The following is an 18,408-nucleotide window of genomic DNA, read 5'->3' as shown; positions in this document are numbered from 1 at the left end:
CAAAGATGTGACGGAATTTTCTTTCGGCAACGCCATTTTGCTGTGGTGTATAGGGACAAGAAGTTTCATGGATAATGCCTTTGTCTTGGAAGAAGGTGCTTAACGTGGTGTTAATGTAGTCTTTAGCATTGTCGGAGCGGAAGCGACGAATGGATATAGAGAATTGAGTTTGGATAAGGGAGTAAAATTGAGGAATGATACGAGATATCTCCGATTTGTTCTTCAAAAAATATGCCCACGTGAATCGAGTAGCGTCGTCAATAAAGATGCATAACCACCGAGAACCGGAAGTACTATGAATAGGGGAAGGCCCCCACACATCGGTGTGAATAAGGGAGAATGGGGTCGAAGAATGAGAAGACGAGATAGGATACGTGGTACGATGATGTTTGGCAATTCGACAAGCAGTACAAACAAAACGGTCCACAGAATGGCCTTGAAAGAGTTTAGGAAAGAGACGATAAAGAGTAGCAAAGAAGGATGGCCGACGTCGATGAAGAAGCCACCAACGCTCGTGGGAAGCCGAAAGGGAAACTGCCGCAGCAGCAAAAGCAAGAGAACTCGAACAAGGACGAACAAGATAGAGCCCCTCATGCTCCTCAGCAATGGAAATCGTCCTCCCCGACACCTTATCACGATAAAAACATGAATTAGGAGAGAAGGTAAGGTCTTGTTTCAAGTCGCGAACAAGGCTAGATAGGGAGAGAAGATGATGAGTAAGGCGAGGAACATGAAGAACTTAAGATAGATGCATAGAAAAGGAAAGGGCCACACGACCAATACCCGCCACGGTGAGAAGATCGCCGGAGGCTGTTTTAACTTTGGAGGAGCCAGAAACGGGTGCATTAGTTTGAAAGGCTCGAGGATTTGGGGTCATGTGGGCGGTGGCACCGGAACCAAGAAGCCAAGTGGAAGAGGAAAAGGAATGGCCAGGAGGGGATGTAGGTGTGGGAAGACTGGTGGACATACCTGCGTGGGCCAAGGAGCATGAGCCCACGACTGGAGGATCAAGCAAGCGGCGTAGACGCTCCATCTCTTCCGGAGTGAAGCTAGCGGGCGAGGCACTAGTCGGGAGAAGACCGTACAGCATAGGCACTTGACCCGGGGGGGGCACGGACGAGGCGGCTGCAGCAAGATTGCTCGGTTGTGCGCGTTTCCGTTGAAGCTTGTAGCACGTCTCCTTAGAGTGACCTCGCTTCTTGCAGTAATTGCAAAACAGCGAAGGATCACCCTTTGGAGAATCCTCCGTCCGAGCCGTCGGACCACGTGGCAAAGAGCCGGGTGGTGGAGTCGACGATGGGCGTGTAGACGAAGAGGAATGAGCTACAAGTGCCGAAGCCGAGTTCTGGGCCTGCTGAAAGCGGGATTCTTCAACCCGCACACTGTGGAGCGCATCCTTGAAGGTAGGACCAGTCTCCCGATGAATAAGCTGAGCCCGTACAACTTCATATTCCGGGTTCAGTCCCATAAGAAACTGGAAAACCCAAAGTTGAAGAGTATATTGCCGGTCCACCGAATGGGGGTCGGGCGGCATGTAGTAGTCAATTTCATTCCACAACGAAATGAGCTCCGTACTGTACTCCATGATAGACCGGTCCCCTTGATGCAGGTTAACGGCTCGATGTACCAATTCGTTGTGCTTCTTGGAGTGGCTCTAAAGTGCTGCTTCCCAGACCGCCCGAGCCGACTCTAGATACATGAATTCACCTTTAACACTAGGTGAAATACTGTCCAAGAGCCAAAGATGAACTACCCCCTCAACGTCCAGCCAGTCATAATACTTGGGATCGGTCCGGGAAGGTCCGTCTTCTAGAAGATGGCGCATGAGACGCCCTTTTAAAGTTATCTGGACGTACTGAAGCCATTGCAGGAGATTGAATCCAGTAAACATACCATCCGGAGGCATCCGAGGCAAAGAGGATGGTCCAGAGGAGGACGACCAATTCCCGGGCTCGAGAGGCACCGCAGATGCATGTGGCGTAGATACCGGCGTCGAGTCTGGCGTAACAGTAGAGGTCTGGGCTTCAACCGGGTTCGTCATGATGAAAGCAGAGTAGACCACAGTCAGAAGGTGCCGGAACGACGAGAAGCCGGGACTGCAGGCGCCGAGACGTCGGCGCGGACGGGCGGAGCGACGGTGGAGCGGACGACGGGCGCCGACGACGGTCGCTGGACGGCAGCGCCGACGCCGGTCGCTGGGCGGCGCGAGCCGACGGCGTGAGCCGGGCGGCGCGAGCCGGAGGGCGCGAGCCGGGCGGCGCGAGCGGGGAGGGCGCGAGCCGGGGCGGCGCGAGCCGGGAGGGCGCGAGCCGAGGCGGCGCGGGCCAGGACGGCGGGCGCCGGAGCGGAAGACGCTGGGACGGCGGATGTCAGAACGGCGAGCGCCTGGGAGGCCCGGAGCGAGACGGCGAGAGACCGGAGCGCGAGATCAGGCGGTCGTGAGAACCGCCGAAGATCGGAGTGCAAGGTCGAGCCCAGGAAACCCAGATTAGTTAAGGTTAGGGCTCTGATACCATGTAAACAAGAAAAGAACAATTCTACATAGCAAATGAAAGAGATTACAGGGTTTTATAGGAAGCCCTAATGGGCTGAATAGAGAGGGCCCTTAATGGGCTAACAAGAGAGAGAAAATAAAGACATGTAATACTCAGATCAACACTTAGATTTGGGTTCCTGAAAGTATTGTTTCAATCAAAGTTTCGGCTTTATTTATCCTACAGTCACCGATCTATTTTATCTCGCTTATAATATCTTTGCAATCTCTTGACGAGTATAGATCAAACTGATGCATGTCATGCAGTGATTGATTCATAATGTCTTAACAGTATCAAGGGCATAAAAAAAGTAGAATGATTGCAAACTGACAGAAGGAAAGGACTGCGTAAGAAATCACTTTGTATCAAGTTAACTCGAACTGAAAGTTCCTTGCGCAAAGTAAAGCATGTTCGATGCGCAAAAGTCCATCATTATGAAATTAACTATGGAGAAAATAATTGGTTGCCAATTTAAGTTGTATTTTGGTTTAACTTAAATTACATCATAATCCGTTAAGTTTATAAACAATACACTGGGAACCATTCTTCAGTCATAGCCCGAAGCAGGAATTTAGTGGAGTCTTCGATACAGAAAGCACAAAATGTACCCCTTCTGGCTCTTACCTTCGGAACAATTTTTCCCATTAAATTATGATTCTTTCATCATCACTATGATTGTTGACAAAAAGCGCCATCTCTCCATATGAACTTTTAAGTTAACACTAGAATTCCCCTTGACAGAATACTGTTGGTAAATTTTTGGTGAATATTTGGCAAATCTTATGTCGTGGAGCGTACATTTCATAGTTAAGTAATTTTTTATTTCAGAATACATTTGGCATTATTTTTGAAGTACTTGGAAAATATTTTGTGTTTAAGTTGAAACGGCGTTCCGTGAGTCATCATAGAAATTTGGCATGATTATTTCATTGGTTTTTTCTCTACGAAGGCTCTGAGAACAGGTTCTTAAAGTGTGAAACTAAACATCGCTGGAGAGCAGAAAATAGAATAAATAATCTGGAGGGCACAACTTTTAATCATCGGAAAAGTTTCAATTCCGGCTAAATTTCAAGGGCATCTAAAACATTGACTCATCAACAGGTGTGCCAGCAGGTGTGACTGAGCTCAGAAATTTGGAGGCGGTTTCTCGAGAGTCGAGGAGCTCAAAGCCCATATAAAGTCAGTTTCTTACGCTCCAAATTTCTTCCTAGGCCTCTGGTTAGTTCATCTGATAGTTTAAGCTTATTCCAAAGAGACTTTGGTGGCAGTTTACTTTTGAAAGAACAATTTAGCATAATCAAAACAGATGTTTTACCTGCAAGTAAGTTAAAATGAATTACTTCTCAGTGAAGTTGCAGAGAAAAGAACTAAGTAGGCTACATCCGTTTACATTTAACTTTTGAAGACAGTCAAGTGGTCTTGCATAGCTAAAATATATGGTCATTTAACTTTTGAAGTACGATGCACCCGACCTAATTTGAACAGCACATCTACTAATTACTGAGTCTTTACGGTTTACTTTCGGCAGTCAGCTCTATTGTCGCCCCAAGTATGTCGAATATCTTAGGATACAAGTGATGTTGAATATCAAGCTGCTGTTTTCGGCTAAACTACAAAATATGTCTCTAACCAGTACAATAACCGTTTCACAAACTGATTTTTCTATCCTGCACTGAGCATTACTCAAATGTATCGCTCAAAATTCGGTGGAATAGAAAACACAGTAGCCCTGAAACGAGGTACAGAAACTCTGAAAACAAAACAGTCACAACTTACTTTTATAACTGGTTCGGTGGAGCGGTTAAAAAATCATCTCGTTATTTCATCTCTTCCTTTAATGTGTTGTGCTCTCTCATGTTCTTAGGATCTTATCGTGAAATATGAAGAGACCCATTTGGCAAAAAATTGTTGCAACTCCTATGGGAGATTATAGTCATTTTCATAGTCCGTTCTGACTACACCGTTTCGGTCTTTGACGAAAGTAGCTAAAATAAAATCCGTCGACTTTTTGGACGAATTCGGTATGCAAGTCTTTGCTCCGCCATGCTTAAGTAGGTCATGTTTTCTGTTGCTAAGCGTTTTCGAACGCCTGTTCTACATGAATTTGTGTCTTATAGAATTTTTTCCTTAATCAACTGTCTGTCAATTTCATTTCTGATTGATTGATGAGAAACCTAACTGGATTACATTGGGCTGACTTGTATTAGATAAATTCTGACGCTTCGTATTCATCCGATAAGTGGGATGGGTAACGTGCTGTTTGGAGCATTAAAATGAGAAAATGACCAATATAAAATGCTCTTTCATCCACGGATGATTGAAAATCAAATGTATATATTTACATAAATGGAACTCTAGGCTGACCTTTGGAAGGCCATATGTAAAATCGAAGGATCTGTATATCTGTCGTACATTTAATTGAACATGACCGATATTAATATATCTGATAAAACCAGTAAACAGGGAATGCTGACGTAATCCTGGGACCATTCTAAAATTTTTTTTTGAAATATAGATAATATTGGTATGTTTCTCATCAAGATATATTGTGTTTTTCGCGTATATCTCAATTTTATACTAGGAGGACCTCCATAAAATCAACTAAACACTCAGAGTTCATGATGAATGACAGAAGAAACAATAGTAAGAAACATGGCGGATGAGATCTTCTTGGGTATTATTGAATGAGGCTCTTTTTGCCATTCAAATGATTTCTAGAACTTTATTACAAACTTTCGTCCCAAATATTGCATGAAATATAATATAGTACTTTATGTCTAGTAACTACGAAATGAAATTTAGGATAAATCAACTGTAGTGGAAATAGATAAATATCTGAGTAATGTCGATTTCAAGCTCTTTCATATGATGTGTAAAATTAAATGTAACAGCACGAAATATATGCTAAGGTTGAAATTTTATGCGAATTATAAGGACTGGTTTGAAAGTCAATGCAAAATATTACACGACTTTAACAATATCCTTTGACTTTACAATACCCGGTGATAGTAATTTGATATTCAGTCATCTGTCGTTACTTACACTTTAGAAACTATACAATAAGCATTTATTTAGATTCCGTGCAAACAATCAGTCGTTGCTTGCGTTTGATACTCAGAAGTAATTCATATTTTCGATAATTATGTGTATTTAACTTTTTGATAACATTGGTGTGCACTTGATGGGTCCCATCACCGGGTCAACAGTCACAGTGACGTAAAGGCATGTTATTGAAAATGAGGGAAATATCGAAAAATCACACTGTAAAACTGATTGTGCGACAAGCCTAAGCTAAGGATCTTAGGTTTTTGCGGAAGGTAATTTTTAACTTCGGTACTCCTCTGCGAACCGACATAGGACAAGAGCGGAAGGCCTTGGCTACTCTTGCAGAGCCTTATCATCTTCTATCTATTTAGGGTTCGCCGGTGTGTGCGAATCATGGGCCGCGGGAAGGTTAAACTACGGCGCATCGATGACCGGGGAAAACGAATGGCCTGCTTCTCAAAGCGTCAGAAGAATTTGGAGAAGAAGGCTCGCGAACTTGCCTGCCTGTGCGATGTTGAGGTAGCCGTGGTAGTCTTTTCACCCGAGGAAAAGCTTTACTCCTGTTCCAGCCATTCTAGGTATATCCTTGTCCTCTAAACGTTAGTTTATCTCCGTGCAACGCTAATATTTTTAATCCAAGCATTATCCCTAAATGTCTCACGTCCCGGTGACACTAAAACTTGTTCGCTCTGCGGTTCGTTCTTCATCCTCCAATCTTTCGAAGACGTCGTCATGACGAGCAAGTCTACTCGGGACTCAGGTTAAGCGCCACAACCCTTGTCTGGGAAGCAGTCTGCTTGGATAGATCAAACCACAGAGAGATCCTTTTCCTACATATACCTCTCCAAGCAAGCAGGATGGGCAGAATTTCTATATTCAAACAGTTTAATTTTGGCCGAATCTTTGCATTGATGGATCTTCGATAATCTTGCTCCTTTTTCAACGTTATAAAGAGGTAAGTGGTCGTCAATGTTAGAGGTTAGAGGTTAGAGGTTGGACGTTAAATGAAAGAAATGAAGCACCGTATTCAGTAACTTGTAAAAAAGACTATTATCTCAGAGGTGTACCCTAGGTCAGCAACTGGGTTATAACATAGATTCTCTGAAGCATTCATGGACATTACTGAGGTCTTGCAAAGTTTCCATGCGATTACTGCTGCCTGGTGCAGATTCATGATGTTCGTATCAGAGGAACGCCGAAGCGTTCAGTCCTGCTCGTGCTTACTCAGGTTTTTTCGGCCGCCAAAATCCTAGGTGCTTTCATCTAGCAGATCTAAATTTGGTGGACATAACGATGACGTGATTACACATGTGGATGCTGAGAGGTGACGAGAATCCCCGAACATCTGGCCACAGATTTCTTCGAAATGGGACAATCCAGCAATATTTCATGCTCGCATAGTCTTAATATTCTCGCATCAATTCATCATCTTTTCGGCCAAGCCTTATTGCGAACAAAGACGAGACATGGTATCCACTGTATCTTTACCGAAGAATTGCTGTATCTTTTAGTAATAATTTATTGTTGTCTGGGACATGTTATCCGCTCAACCTCTTGACAATTCACGAGTGCAAATGATTATAATACATCTCTTTCAGTGATTAATTTATAAAGCTTGGTTTATCACTGGTGGATTGCGGGAAAGGCTTAACGTAGAGAAAACAAATGATTCGGTAGGAGAAGACCAAGATTTATCGACGAAAGTCATACTAAAAGTTTGTTGTCGTAGAAAGAAGATCATGTCATGTACATAAAAGTCCCTGTAGAAAACAAAAAACCGACAGAAGCACAATGTTGGGCTTATTCCTTTCTGTAATATTCATATTGTATATTTTGTTCTTCTGAACAGGAACTTATGACCCCAGGTTTCTTCAATTTCAGCCCGATGCGTACATTCGAGCGTTACAAAAGATTCGTAGATGGAGAACGTAATGCGAGGAACAATCACTGTGCACAAAATGTACCCCCATTGACTTTAACAGTAATGTCCGTATTCATTTGAATCGTTCTTCGGTTTTATCAATCTGGGACAATGTTGTGGGGTTGTTATGGTAGTGCGCCGTCGAGCTTGTTATAGTTGAGCACTTGTCGCGTTAGATGATGAACTAGTTGCACTTTTTTTTCTGTATAGGGTATGCATGAAGATTGCGTTGGTAGTGAGAATAACCATGGTTGGAGAGAAGAAAATAGGTAACATAATCCGGCCGCCACTCTGATTTAATCTGTAGCAAAACTTTCAAAGCGCCATGTTTTGCACGCATCACAATCATAGGTTCTTAGAACGAAGTATGACTGAGCTCAGAAATTTGGAGGAGGAGCTGGTTGGAGAATTGTTGAAGATAAAGTCAATAAAGGTCAGTTTCTTATCCCGGTATTCTATCCAGAACGCTGCTTCATCCGCATGTTGATGCGGTTCGATGTGGCTTTAAAGGGACCCTACTGTTGACCCTTGCTTTTAAAGAACGACTAAGCTGAATCCAGCGAGATGTTGTACAATCTTAAGAAAGTCATGATGATTCTTAAGATCACGGACAAACAAGAACAAATAAAACACTTAACTGCGGTGTCATAATTTTATATGCAGAAAGATTGATAATAAATTACCGCATCCTTTTCTGCATTCAGTTCTTCAAAAGAGTAACTTGTTGTTTGTTTTGATCCAGAATGAGCTTCTGAAGGAGGTTATACCCGATCTCAACTGACCAGTACGAACGATAAGAATACATCTCGTTCTGTGAAGCGGATCAAAACACGCCCTGGTCGCCGTAAAAAGATACCTCTCTTAATGTCATCTCTGCATTAAATTTCGTTACACCTAAGGAGACAATTATGATTTTCTTAGTTGGTTCAAAGTACAAATGCGTGGTAATGCAAAGATGGTCAAGTTTTCTCTTGTTAAGAGTTCTGGACGAGCGCGCGCCACATCATTTTTATTTTCAGACGTTAATCTTCAATCAACTGCCAGCCGACTAGTAATCTTCACACTATTTTTTGTGATTTTTTCCTCTTTTTCATATAAAAAACCGCCTGCCAACTTGACTTCTGTTGAAATGATAACAAACAAAAATGGCATCTAGTTTGTCACTTGCCGGGTGAATTTTTTATCAATAAAACCATCAAATGATTTTACAATAATTGGCAGAACTTTGGTTTATTATTAAATGTAATAAGCTTTTGGGAAGCGTCCTGTATTCTTCTGTCAATTGAGAAACGGGTATTAAAATAATGGTGATTGCTTGAAGGATTATTTAAAGCAGCATTCCTTCAATTTAGATTAATCCAGACTCTATTTTGGTATATAAAAAGGTTGAAGGAAGCTTTTTCTATGAGAAGGACATTAAAATGTAGAACTAAAAAATGATCTATATTGTTCTTTCGTCTAGTGATGGGGATTAATAGCTGGATGGAAAATGATCCATATTCCCCCCTCCCCTCGTAGGAACACAGGAGAAGAAGGGCTTTACTTGTCAACACCCCAAAGAGGTTTGCATGTTATTTCCTTGTTATTTAATGGGGTTTCAACCCCTGTAAACTCTAATTTGACTTACACCTGCCAAGAGTTTTTTTTTTATTCATCTTGTCTCTCTTCCTCTCTTCCCTCTCTCTCCCTTGGTTTATTGCCCTTATATTCCTTGGTGGTCACCCCATTGTCTTGGGTATTCAAGGTGGAGCTCCTCTACTGCAGCATACAACAAGCTTACACCCAGCACCAGGAGCCTTGGACATTGGCGTCATGCTGGTGACGCACAGAGATTTTATTGTCTATATCTATATGCCGTCATACTGATCGTGTCGGGGTTGATAAAAACCGTATTTTAAAACAGCATCGTGGGATTCCTTTCAACATACGGAATACTGAGATCCTCTGATTAGAACTGTGGAGCTGTTATTATACATGTCAAGGCTATAATAGTAGGTTGTCCTTATATAGTCATCCGTGAACCATTATTCTACCCAAGGAGAAATGTGAGAGTCAGAGAAAGCTAAAGTAATTTTTTTCGCCATGATGAATTCATTACGATTTGATCTGGATTATCAATCTATATTAGGAGAATACTGTATTTAAATAAGAAAAAATTAATTGAATTGGTTACAGTATAGATTAAATTTCTGGATAGAAGGACCCGGATAATTACCAAAATTATATTAGAATAAATAAAATATAAATATTTAAATTATTTGGCAGCGTACTATCTCTATTCCGTAGAATTTTTATCAACACAACTATCACATTTAATAATGTTTTGTATACGATTAATAAAATATTAATTGAATTGGTTAGATTTAAGGTCTAATAGCTGGATGGAAGGAGACTGGTAAATACCAAAATTCAATTAGAATACACTAAAGCATATTTTTAACAAAACACTTTAATGAAGTAGTCCTTATGTTTCTTATATTTTCCTAAACCCAACAACCATTCCGTTTAATAATAACTTCTATGTGATTATGTAAAAACAGCCTTTAACTACTAATTTGTAAAAAGTTGGATTGGAATATGTTTATAAGCACCTATTTAGTATTTTTGAAATGTGTTCTTAGTCTGTGCAATATGATTATTTCCCATATCCCCTATCAAGAAAATTAAGAATTAACGAGGGGAATGACGTTGATGGATTCATTCGTATCTAAACATTTAAAATTTATTATCAACAAAAATCAATTTGTCAAATTTTGTGGTCAAAGAAGTCTTGCTAATTGGGGGATGGAATCAAAACAAAAAAAAAAACAAGAAAAAACGTGTAATGAATATACTATTATTCACCTGAATCTAAAGAAGTTAGGAAGATGATAAGCTTAATATGTTACTCCAATCTTATTTTGATATAGAGTAATATCTAAAACATTACATATCTAATAAAATAAAATTTCAAAATCATCATTAGATAGTAATTAAAGGGAGAAATATTGGTGCAGAAAAACTCTTGGTTCTAGGTTACACGCATCAATACCTCCCTCACTCTTAAAACAGTTCATAAGATTTTACATATAAAGGATTTTTCTGGAACTCAGTTTTTTTAGTCGTATAAAAAAATCGTAAGGTTTATTAAATTAGAGACAAAGAAGAACCGAAGTCACAACTTGCATCAGAACAAAAGGGTCAACTCTCAAGGAGGAAAACCCCAAATTAAATATCTTTGGTTACCAACTCAAAAGAAAGCAAACTTTGGGGAACTAGTTATTGGAGGGTGACTTTGGAAGATGCTTTCCATTTTGAGGCTGGATCAGAATTTCCATCATGGCCAAATTCAAGATATGTGAGCCCTATAACTCCCCGAAATCAAATCCAAGGGCTTAGAACATTAGGATCTTTTATTTAAAATTTTCATTTATCCCAACCTGATATTTGTGCCGTAGTAGCACATGTTTTGGTAAAATAGGATTTTCAACAACTTCCATTCTTGTTCCATAAGGGTTTGGGGTAGAGATTCAGGACTTAACCATGGAGTTAAAGAAAACCACTAAATCAGCCTTAATTGAGAGTGACTACTAAGTTTGTGTAGTTTATAAATCTCTGTCTCTTTTTCTATTTATATATCTATCTCTATTCCTATCTCTATCTCTATCTTATTCTCTATCTGTATCTTTATCTCTTTCACTCTCTTTATCTACATCTCTATCTCTATATATATCTATATCAATCTCTCTCTCTATCTGTATGTGTAACTCTTTCTTTATCTCTATCTCTCTCTATCTATATGTAACTCTGTCTCTATCTCTATCCCTATCTATTTATATATGTATCTATATCTCTATGTCTATCCCGAAAATTATGCCTATGTATCTCTATCTCTATCTTTTTTAATCGTAACATAATAGCAAAAATATGGAGCTTCCATATCCAATAATCTAGTCCAAAAAATTATGTGTTTAGCAAAGATTACTTTATTTTTAATCCACTACCTGCTGCCTTGTAACTCCACCGCCACGACATACAACCGCACCCAATTTTTGACACCACGAAAGCCAAAATGAACTAGATTTAATTTTATAAAAATTAAATCATCAAAAAAATCCTAAAAATCATAAACGCATTGATGAAAAATAATTGAAATATTATATAAAAATTAAATTTTCACTTAAAATATTTCAAGAAAACAATGTTTCACAAAATATTTCATTTCATCCCGATGTGGATAGACCCTTAGTTTGCGTGTTATGGAAACAATATTGTAAATAGTACTGGCTAAATCATAGCCCTAAATTGACTATTTCAACTCCAAAATATGTTTTATCAAGTACCTTGTGGAAAACAATACAAATGTTAAGAGTTCAAAGAAAACATAGTACCTCTATCCCTGATATATGTGAGATAGGCCTCAAAATATATTTTTATGTTTCTACCTCTCACTTATACAAATACTCTTGAATTTTCATAACATTATTCCTTAAGTAAATAGGCACATTAATTATAACATAAACTCTATCATAAATTAATAGTTAGGCTCAGTATAACTACACAAAATAACACTTAGGCTCATATTTTCTTAATAATTAAGCTACCTTGTGTTCATACCATATTTTTATTTTGAAAATGATTCTTGGTTACATGTGAGTTACAGTATAGAAAGAGTTCAAGACTAATAAAATCGAAGAAACCCTTTAAATAATGACTTTAAGATAATTCAAATTTGATTAAAATCTAGAACCTCCTTAAGATACAATCATTGTTTCTCATGTCCTGATATTTCATAACTAGACATAAAAATTCTGTCTGAAAAATATATTTCATAGAATAAATGATATTATCATGAAATTTTATTTTATATTAAAATGAAAATGTTATAATTTTTATTAAATAAATATTTATTCATCCTTCAAAATCTTTTAGAAAATATTCTTAAAACTAGATAACACTGTGTCTGGGTCTACAGTTCGGAATATGCATAATATTTTGTTATAATTTAAGAATTAATGCATCTGCTGAAATGTTAATTGGAGTAGGAAAAAAATTAAGATTTATGTAACAACCTTCCTAATGATAGAATAGTATAATTAAATCAGTGTTTTTAAATTTTTTCATCCAAAATCAAAGCTTTGATCCATTAAACAATGGTTGTCTAGTTGATTTTTGGCATTTTGAACTTTTAACAGTCCTCGAACACTAAATGTGGAATTTAATTCAAATGTCTTATTTTTGTATGTTATACCCATAAATACATCCTAGATCGTGTGTTGTCTGGATATCTCAGCTAGTTTTGAGCAACTAAAAGAGAACGATTAATAGAACTACTCTTCAAAATATTTTAAGTTATATCTTTAAATTGAAAGTGTCCTTGAAAATACTGGATTGTCCATGTTGTGTTACATAATACTTCGTAGTCAAATAATAATAGATGATGTAATAAATTTAAAATCTTCACATAAAATTGTGTTTTTTGGGAATTTTTAAGGTTTTTTTAATTATTTTAAATTTATTATAAAATAAATTTCACAGTCTGGATGTTGGCTAGCTGCTCCAAGACTAACCTACAAAGAAAGTTGAACAGATAGGGATGAGGGGAAGAAGTAGTGATTGAACCTCTTTGTCACACCCGCCAAGGAATAGTGAGTATCCCGCTACACATCCTCACAGTCCACTCACTATCTTGTACAGTCCTCCGCTCAGTGGAACGACTACGCGCATGTTTCTAATGGTCCGGTCACCTCGAGGGAGAGAGTCGCCATCACTGGGTTTCTTGGGGGAAAGCATGTCGACCGACGGCTGAGGGGGCTCTAGGGATCAAACGCCTCACGGACGTCCAGGACATGCTTCAAAAGAAGCTCATATGGCGTATGGGCACCACACACTCCCCAACGGGCAAATTTATTTCAGCCTAAGTATGGCGAGTGGGCCTGTCGAGAGATAGAAATCTGGGGCCATGGTAGATGGCGAACGTGGCAGCGCCACTGGCTTAAGATCGCTCAGGTTACACGCTGGCTTATTGGTCGAGGAGAGATTAACGCCTGGTTTGATACCTGGCATGTTGACGAGCCGTTTGCTCACCACCCACAGTTTGTACCACAGCGAGTGCAACTCACAATTGCCCAATTGCTTCTGGGCACCACACAACACCTATGGGAGCATCATGGGCTCCCTTTAGCCACGTTATGCAAGGTCCAAACTACCCCAATCGGGTCGACTCCTGACTATGCCATTTGGACGCTCACACTCGATGGTGCCTACTCGTGCAGATCTTCTTGGGAGAATTTCCATGAGAAAGCCCCCATCCGGCATTAGGGTCGCTGCATATGGCATCCGGCGATCCTTACTCGCACCTCCTTTTTCATCTGGAGACTCTTACATCGTGGCCTTCCGACTGATGATCGAGTGACCTGTATAGGTCACTCTCTCAGATCTCGTTGCCACTATTGTCCCACATCCCTACACACTGAGACCATGTCACATCTTTTTTCCCATAGTGAGACAGCCTAAGACTGTTGGCGCCAAATCACACATCATTGGCGCCCAATCCTTCATACTCCACTGACCCTGTTCAAGTGTTTTGGCATGGTGTTTCTCTCGCCAACATGCTCGAAGCGGAGCCCCATCCTACACATCACCATAGCTTATTTACTATAGGAGATATGGAAAGGGCGAAATTCTTCTCATTTTGCAGGTTCGTCCATGCATGCCGCGGATATCATGCGGCATGTCAAGTTATGGATACGACGCATCTATCATCTTATCATTCCCCGCACGTGAAATTCCGCACCCGTGTGCGACTTCCTTCGCTCCTGGGGCATTATGGTGACCCCTACCCCTATCCACATTCAGCTAAAGGTTGTCCGTTGGTACCCACCTCCAATCGGCATCCTCAAATTGAATGTGGATGGCGCGGCTAAAGGGAACCCAGGGCCATCAGGGGGAGGGGGTATCCTCCGCGATCATACAGGGAGTATTCTCTTTGCTTTTTCCTCCTTCTATGGCATCCAAACTAATACAGTAGCCAAAGCTACGGCGATACGTGATGGTTTACTCCTCTACGAGGAACGAAACCTTCATAATATCATCGTAGAATCGGACTTACAAGTGTTAGTAGGCATGCTCCGAGCAGGAACATGCTCCCAGTGGAGACTACACCGTGTATGGCAGGACATCATGCGGTGCCGACCTCTCACATATAGTGTATGTCATCAATTGCGAGAAGGCAACCAAACAACAGATGCCCTCGCCAACCACGCGGTACACGCACGCACCTCTTCTTCCCTTTTTCTTTCTTGGCAGGCGCTCCCTCTGACAGGTAGGGGCTGCTATCGTGTCGACCGTCTCGGCTTGGCGACTCTGCGCACGCGTCGCATGCTCTCGCCACCATGCTCGCAGGATTGGCAGATTGCATGGAACACTCGAGGTGGGAGTGCCCATCCTTCCGCCTAATCTGAAGCTGTATCATCTCAAGCTAGCGGGGTGGACTACGCCCGCCTCGAAAGGAGCCTCACCACTCACCTCATCGTTGCCACTGGTCAGAGGTGAGGATAGCTCCCACACTACTCCATCATCGACACTAGGGATGCTCCGGCGAGATGTCGACGTGAGCAATTCTCCGAGCACCTGCCAGGTATCACTTATGTATATTTTTCTTTTCTGCGCATGGGCGTGGACGAGTGGGATCCGAATGTAATTGGGATATTAATACTCGCTCCACGCCTATAAATGTTAATAAACACTTCACTTTATAAATAAAATCCCCATAGATGGCGTCCAGGGCACGAATGGATCAGTCTATAGGCACAACCCCAGGGTTGGTCGTACCCGGCACCGTGTTTTTTGCCAATTTAAAAAAAGGACAAGAGTCTTCCACTTCTCCAGTAGCTCTTGCTCTAGAACGCCCCTACTCTACCCAGCTCTCACTAAAGGTAAGAAGACTCAAGAACAATCGCACACAAGCCACTAAATCTTGGATTTAGATTGAAACAAGAGTGAGTATTACATTGGATTGTGAGGGGTTTATATAGGAAAGAGAGCAAAATGATGACCCTTGGATCTTCTATGGTCTTGAATGGTCCAAATCTTTTCTGGAGCCTCAATCATGTTGAAGAGGTGTCCTCCGATCAGGTTTGAGTCCTCTGATTGCTCCTTATTATGGTCGCTCACTTGGCTTGCCTTTTTGTGAAGATTTGGCCATAATGAGATTAAATGCTCATTAAAATCATGCAAGCTATAACTCTGGGCCACTCCTGGAGCTCTGAATGTGGTTGGGCCTTCTTGAGCCTCTTTTCCTTGGACCAATAACCCTAAAATGAGACCTAAACCTGAAAATATCAAAAACTCTAAAAGAGAAGTGAGATTCATTCCACTTGACTCTATGAGCCAAGTGGATTTAGTCTAACAAATAGGTTATAAATAATCAGTTACTAATTTAGGATAACTTCATGAATTAAGTGCTAAATGATATTTAAATGATAGATTTAAATATTAATAGTCATTAAAGAGTTCCCTCAAGCATGTCATTTAGGACCTACTATTTGATTCATTAATGTGCACATGCTATTTAACAGTCCACCTATTTCATAACTATCATAATAAAGGAGAGATTAATAAGGAAAGAGAAATAGAGTGTAGTGAGTGGGTAGATAAGGTATGAGGAAGAGAGAGAGAGAGAGAGAGAGAGAGAGAGAAAGAGTGAGTGATAGACCCAAAATATGTTATGAAGTATACATATTTTAATAGCATTTTGGGATCATTTCACATGTATTTTACCCTATTTTATGAAATATTTCATGTCATGCATTAAATAGAACAATTGATAAAAATGATGCATTTTAATGTCATTTTATGCATGTTATACAATTGAAATATGTTTAGTTGAAATATACATTTAACACCTATTTAGTTCTCTCATGTTCTATCGAGTATCTTGTCTATGAAATTTTAGGGGAAAAATATGTATTTAATTTGAAGAAATAAAGAGGGAAGTATTGATGAGAAAGAAAAAAAATAAATAAATAAAGATAAAAAGGGGTTTTTATTGGGCCTATTACGGAGCCGTTCTCTTTCGTTCATGTTTTGTTTTACCCCGTCTCTTCCGACCATTTTTGTCCTGTTTCATCGCTCCCGCAACGGTCGTGTCTCGTTGTTTTTCCACCGAGGGGATGGATGTCTCCATCCACCCTTCTCCCCTCGTTTCTTCCCCCAAATTCCCCCTCATTTCCCCTTTATTTTCTTCAGTTCTGTCTTGTATGTGTCAAGGGGAGCCCATTTAGAAGGGCCCCCAAGTCGGACCCATGATGGCCCACTTAGGGCCCAACTCTTCTCCCCGTTATAAAGGAAGAGAGGGCGCTCTAGGTCAGGGAGACCCATTTTCTTTCAGTAAGGCATTTTATCGAACAGGTTGTGGGTCTCAATTCCTCGTTTGAGAAGAACAGAAAGAAGAGGAAGAAGAGGGAAGAAGAAGGAGAAGGAAGAGGAAGGGAAGGGAAGAAGGGAAAGAGGAAGAGGAAGGGAAAGGAGGGCCGCCGCCGCCGTCGTCGTGCGCCGCCCGCCCTCATGCAGCCGCCACTCGCGCCGCGCTCGGCCGCCGTCGTCGCGCCGCCCGCACACCGCCGTCGATCGCCGCGCGCCGCGCGCCGCCGCCGTCGCGCGCGACACCCGTCGCCCGCGCTGCGGCACGCCACCTGCGCGCCCGCGCGCGCCGCGCCGCCCGGCCCACGCGCGCTGCGCCGCCCGCGCGCCACGCCGCGCGCCGCCGCCCGCGCCGCCCGCCGCGCCCGCCGCCCGCGCCGCCGCCGCCGCGCGCCCGCGCCGCGCGCGCCACCGCGCCGCCCCGCACCACCTGCGCGCCGCCGCTGCGCCGCCGCAGCACCGCCCGCCGTGCCGCCCGCACCGCTGCTGTGCCATCCTCGCCGCTGCCACGCCGCCGTGTCGCCTGCCGCCGCACCGCTGTGCCGCCGCCCGCTCACGCCCTCGCCAGGCCGTCGCCCCGTGCTGCGCCCGCCGTGACCGCCGACGTCCGACCGCGGCAACATCGCCGCCGTGCTCGCGCCGTCGTCCCACCGCGCCGCTCGCCAACGACCACGCTGCCCTGCACCGCTCTGCGCCATCCGGGCGTCACCGCCACTCTGTTAGATAGGTGCTCCGACACCTAGACCTCGACAACCGATCTTTACCAGCTGCTCCGGCACCGTCGCTGCCCGTTGAGCCGCCGTGATCTCTCCGGCACCCGTCATCCAACCCGCTCTGACATCGGCCGTCGTCGAATTCCTGCACTTCGAGCCCGTCGTCAAGATACGCCGTACTCTCCAACGCTCGTTTATTTATTCCTTGCAGTATCTTTTCGTTTCGACTCCACCGCGCTCAGGCTAGATAGGTGAGTGTGGTAAAACAAGAGAAAACTACGATTTGAGTGTCTTACCGGTGCGAACGAGTTCGTCCGTCACGTGCGAGCCCAACGGACTGAGTCCGTTCGGCTGTAGATGCCTCCGTCTCTCCGACGAGGTTCGAGAGGCCCCTGTCGCCGTCACCCGGCGACTCTCGTCCAAGCTTGGAGCTCGGTGCCTCCCTCGAGTCAGAGCCTGCACGTACGACATGTAGGGCATTCTATATCCACGTAGTTACATACCCGTTAGGGTATCATCGGACAACACATCGCCGCTCCCGATACACATCCTTTATCGTCGCCGAGCCATCATACTCGGTGACGACGGGATGATGTCCTAGGCGTACGTCCTGCATCAGAATCCCATGTTTCTCTTAGTCGCATCGGGCTGGGCCACAAAGCCAGAAAATGACCGCGGCCCCACAGGCAGGGATCAAAAGAAATTAAAAGGAAATTAAGACTGGGCTGTGAGCCAGACTGGCCCAAAGTTCATCTTTTTGGGCCATTTTAAGTGGACAGATATGATCCCATCC

The 18,408-nt window shown here is 42.5% G+C and overlaps 2 protein-coding genes across 4 annotated transcripts; one reads left to right on the top strand and one right to left on the bottom strand.

Moving 5' to 3' along the window:
• Nucleotides 1–509: 509 nt before the first annotated feature.
• Nucleotides 510–1,486, bottom strand: LOC144705678 (uncharacterized). The gene is made up of 2 exons (XM_078578449.1): nt 970–1,486; nt 510–628 (listed from the first exon to the last, which is right to left on the bottom strand). Exons 1-2 carry the CDS (start codon nt 1,466–1,468, stop codon nt 600–602), a joined length of 528 nt encoding a protein of 175 aa, XP_078434575.1. The 5' UTR covers nt 1,469–1,486; the 3' UTR covers nt 510–599.
• A 4,394-nt stretch (nt 1,487–5,880) lies between these two features.
• Nucleotides 5,881–9,469, top strand: LOC144705554 (agamous-like MADS-box protein FUL-L). 3 transcript variants are annotated; one of them, XR_013582059.1, is made up of 7 exons: nt 5,881–6,157; nt 7,461–7,560; nt 7,711–7,769; nt 7,852–7,933; nt 8,243–8,344; nt 9,019–9,062; nt 9,245–9,469. XR_013582059.1 is itself a non-coding variant. In XM_078578292.1 (5 exons), exons 1-5 carry the CDS (start codon nt 5,973–5,975, stop codon nt 8,279–8,281), a joined length of 465 nt encoding a protein of 154 aa, XP_078434418.1. In that variant the 5' UTR covers nt 5,883–5,972; the 3' UTR covers nt 8,282–8,472. The 3 variants fall into 3 exon arrangements, 2 of the variants coding, with proteins under 2 accessions (XP_078434418.1, XP_078434420.1); XM_078578292.1 differs by lacking the exons at nt 9,019–9,062; nt 9,245–9,469 and having other exon boundaries at nt 5,883–6,157; nt 8,243–8,472; XM_078578294.1 differs by lacking the exons at nt 9,019–9,062; nt 9,245–9,469 and having other exon boundaries at nt 5,889–6,157; nt 7,461–7,539; nt 8,243–8,472.
• The last annotated feature ends 8,939 nt before the right edge of the window (nt 9,470–18,408 follow it).

Source organism: Wolffia australiana, chromosome 7 (genome assembly GCF_029677425.1).
Source record: "Wolffia australiana isolate 7733 chromosome 7, ASM2967742v1".
In the NCBI taxonomy this organism is placed as follows: Eukaryota; Viridiplantae; Streptophyta; class Magnoliopsida; order Alismatales; family Araceae; genus Wolffia; species Wolffia australiana.
This window is presented reverse-complemented; position numbering and strand designations above follow the sequence as displayed.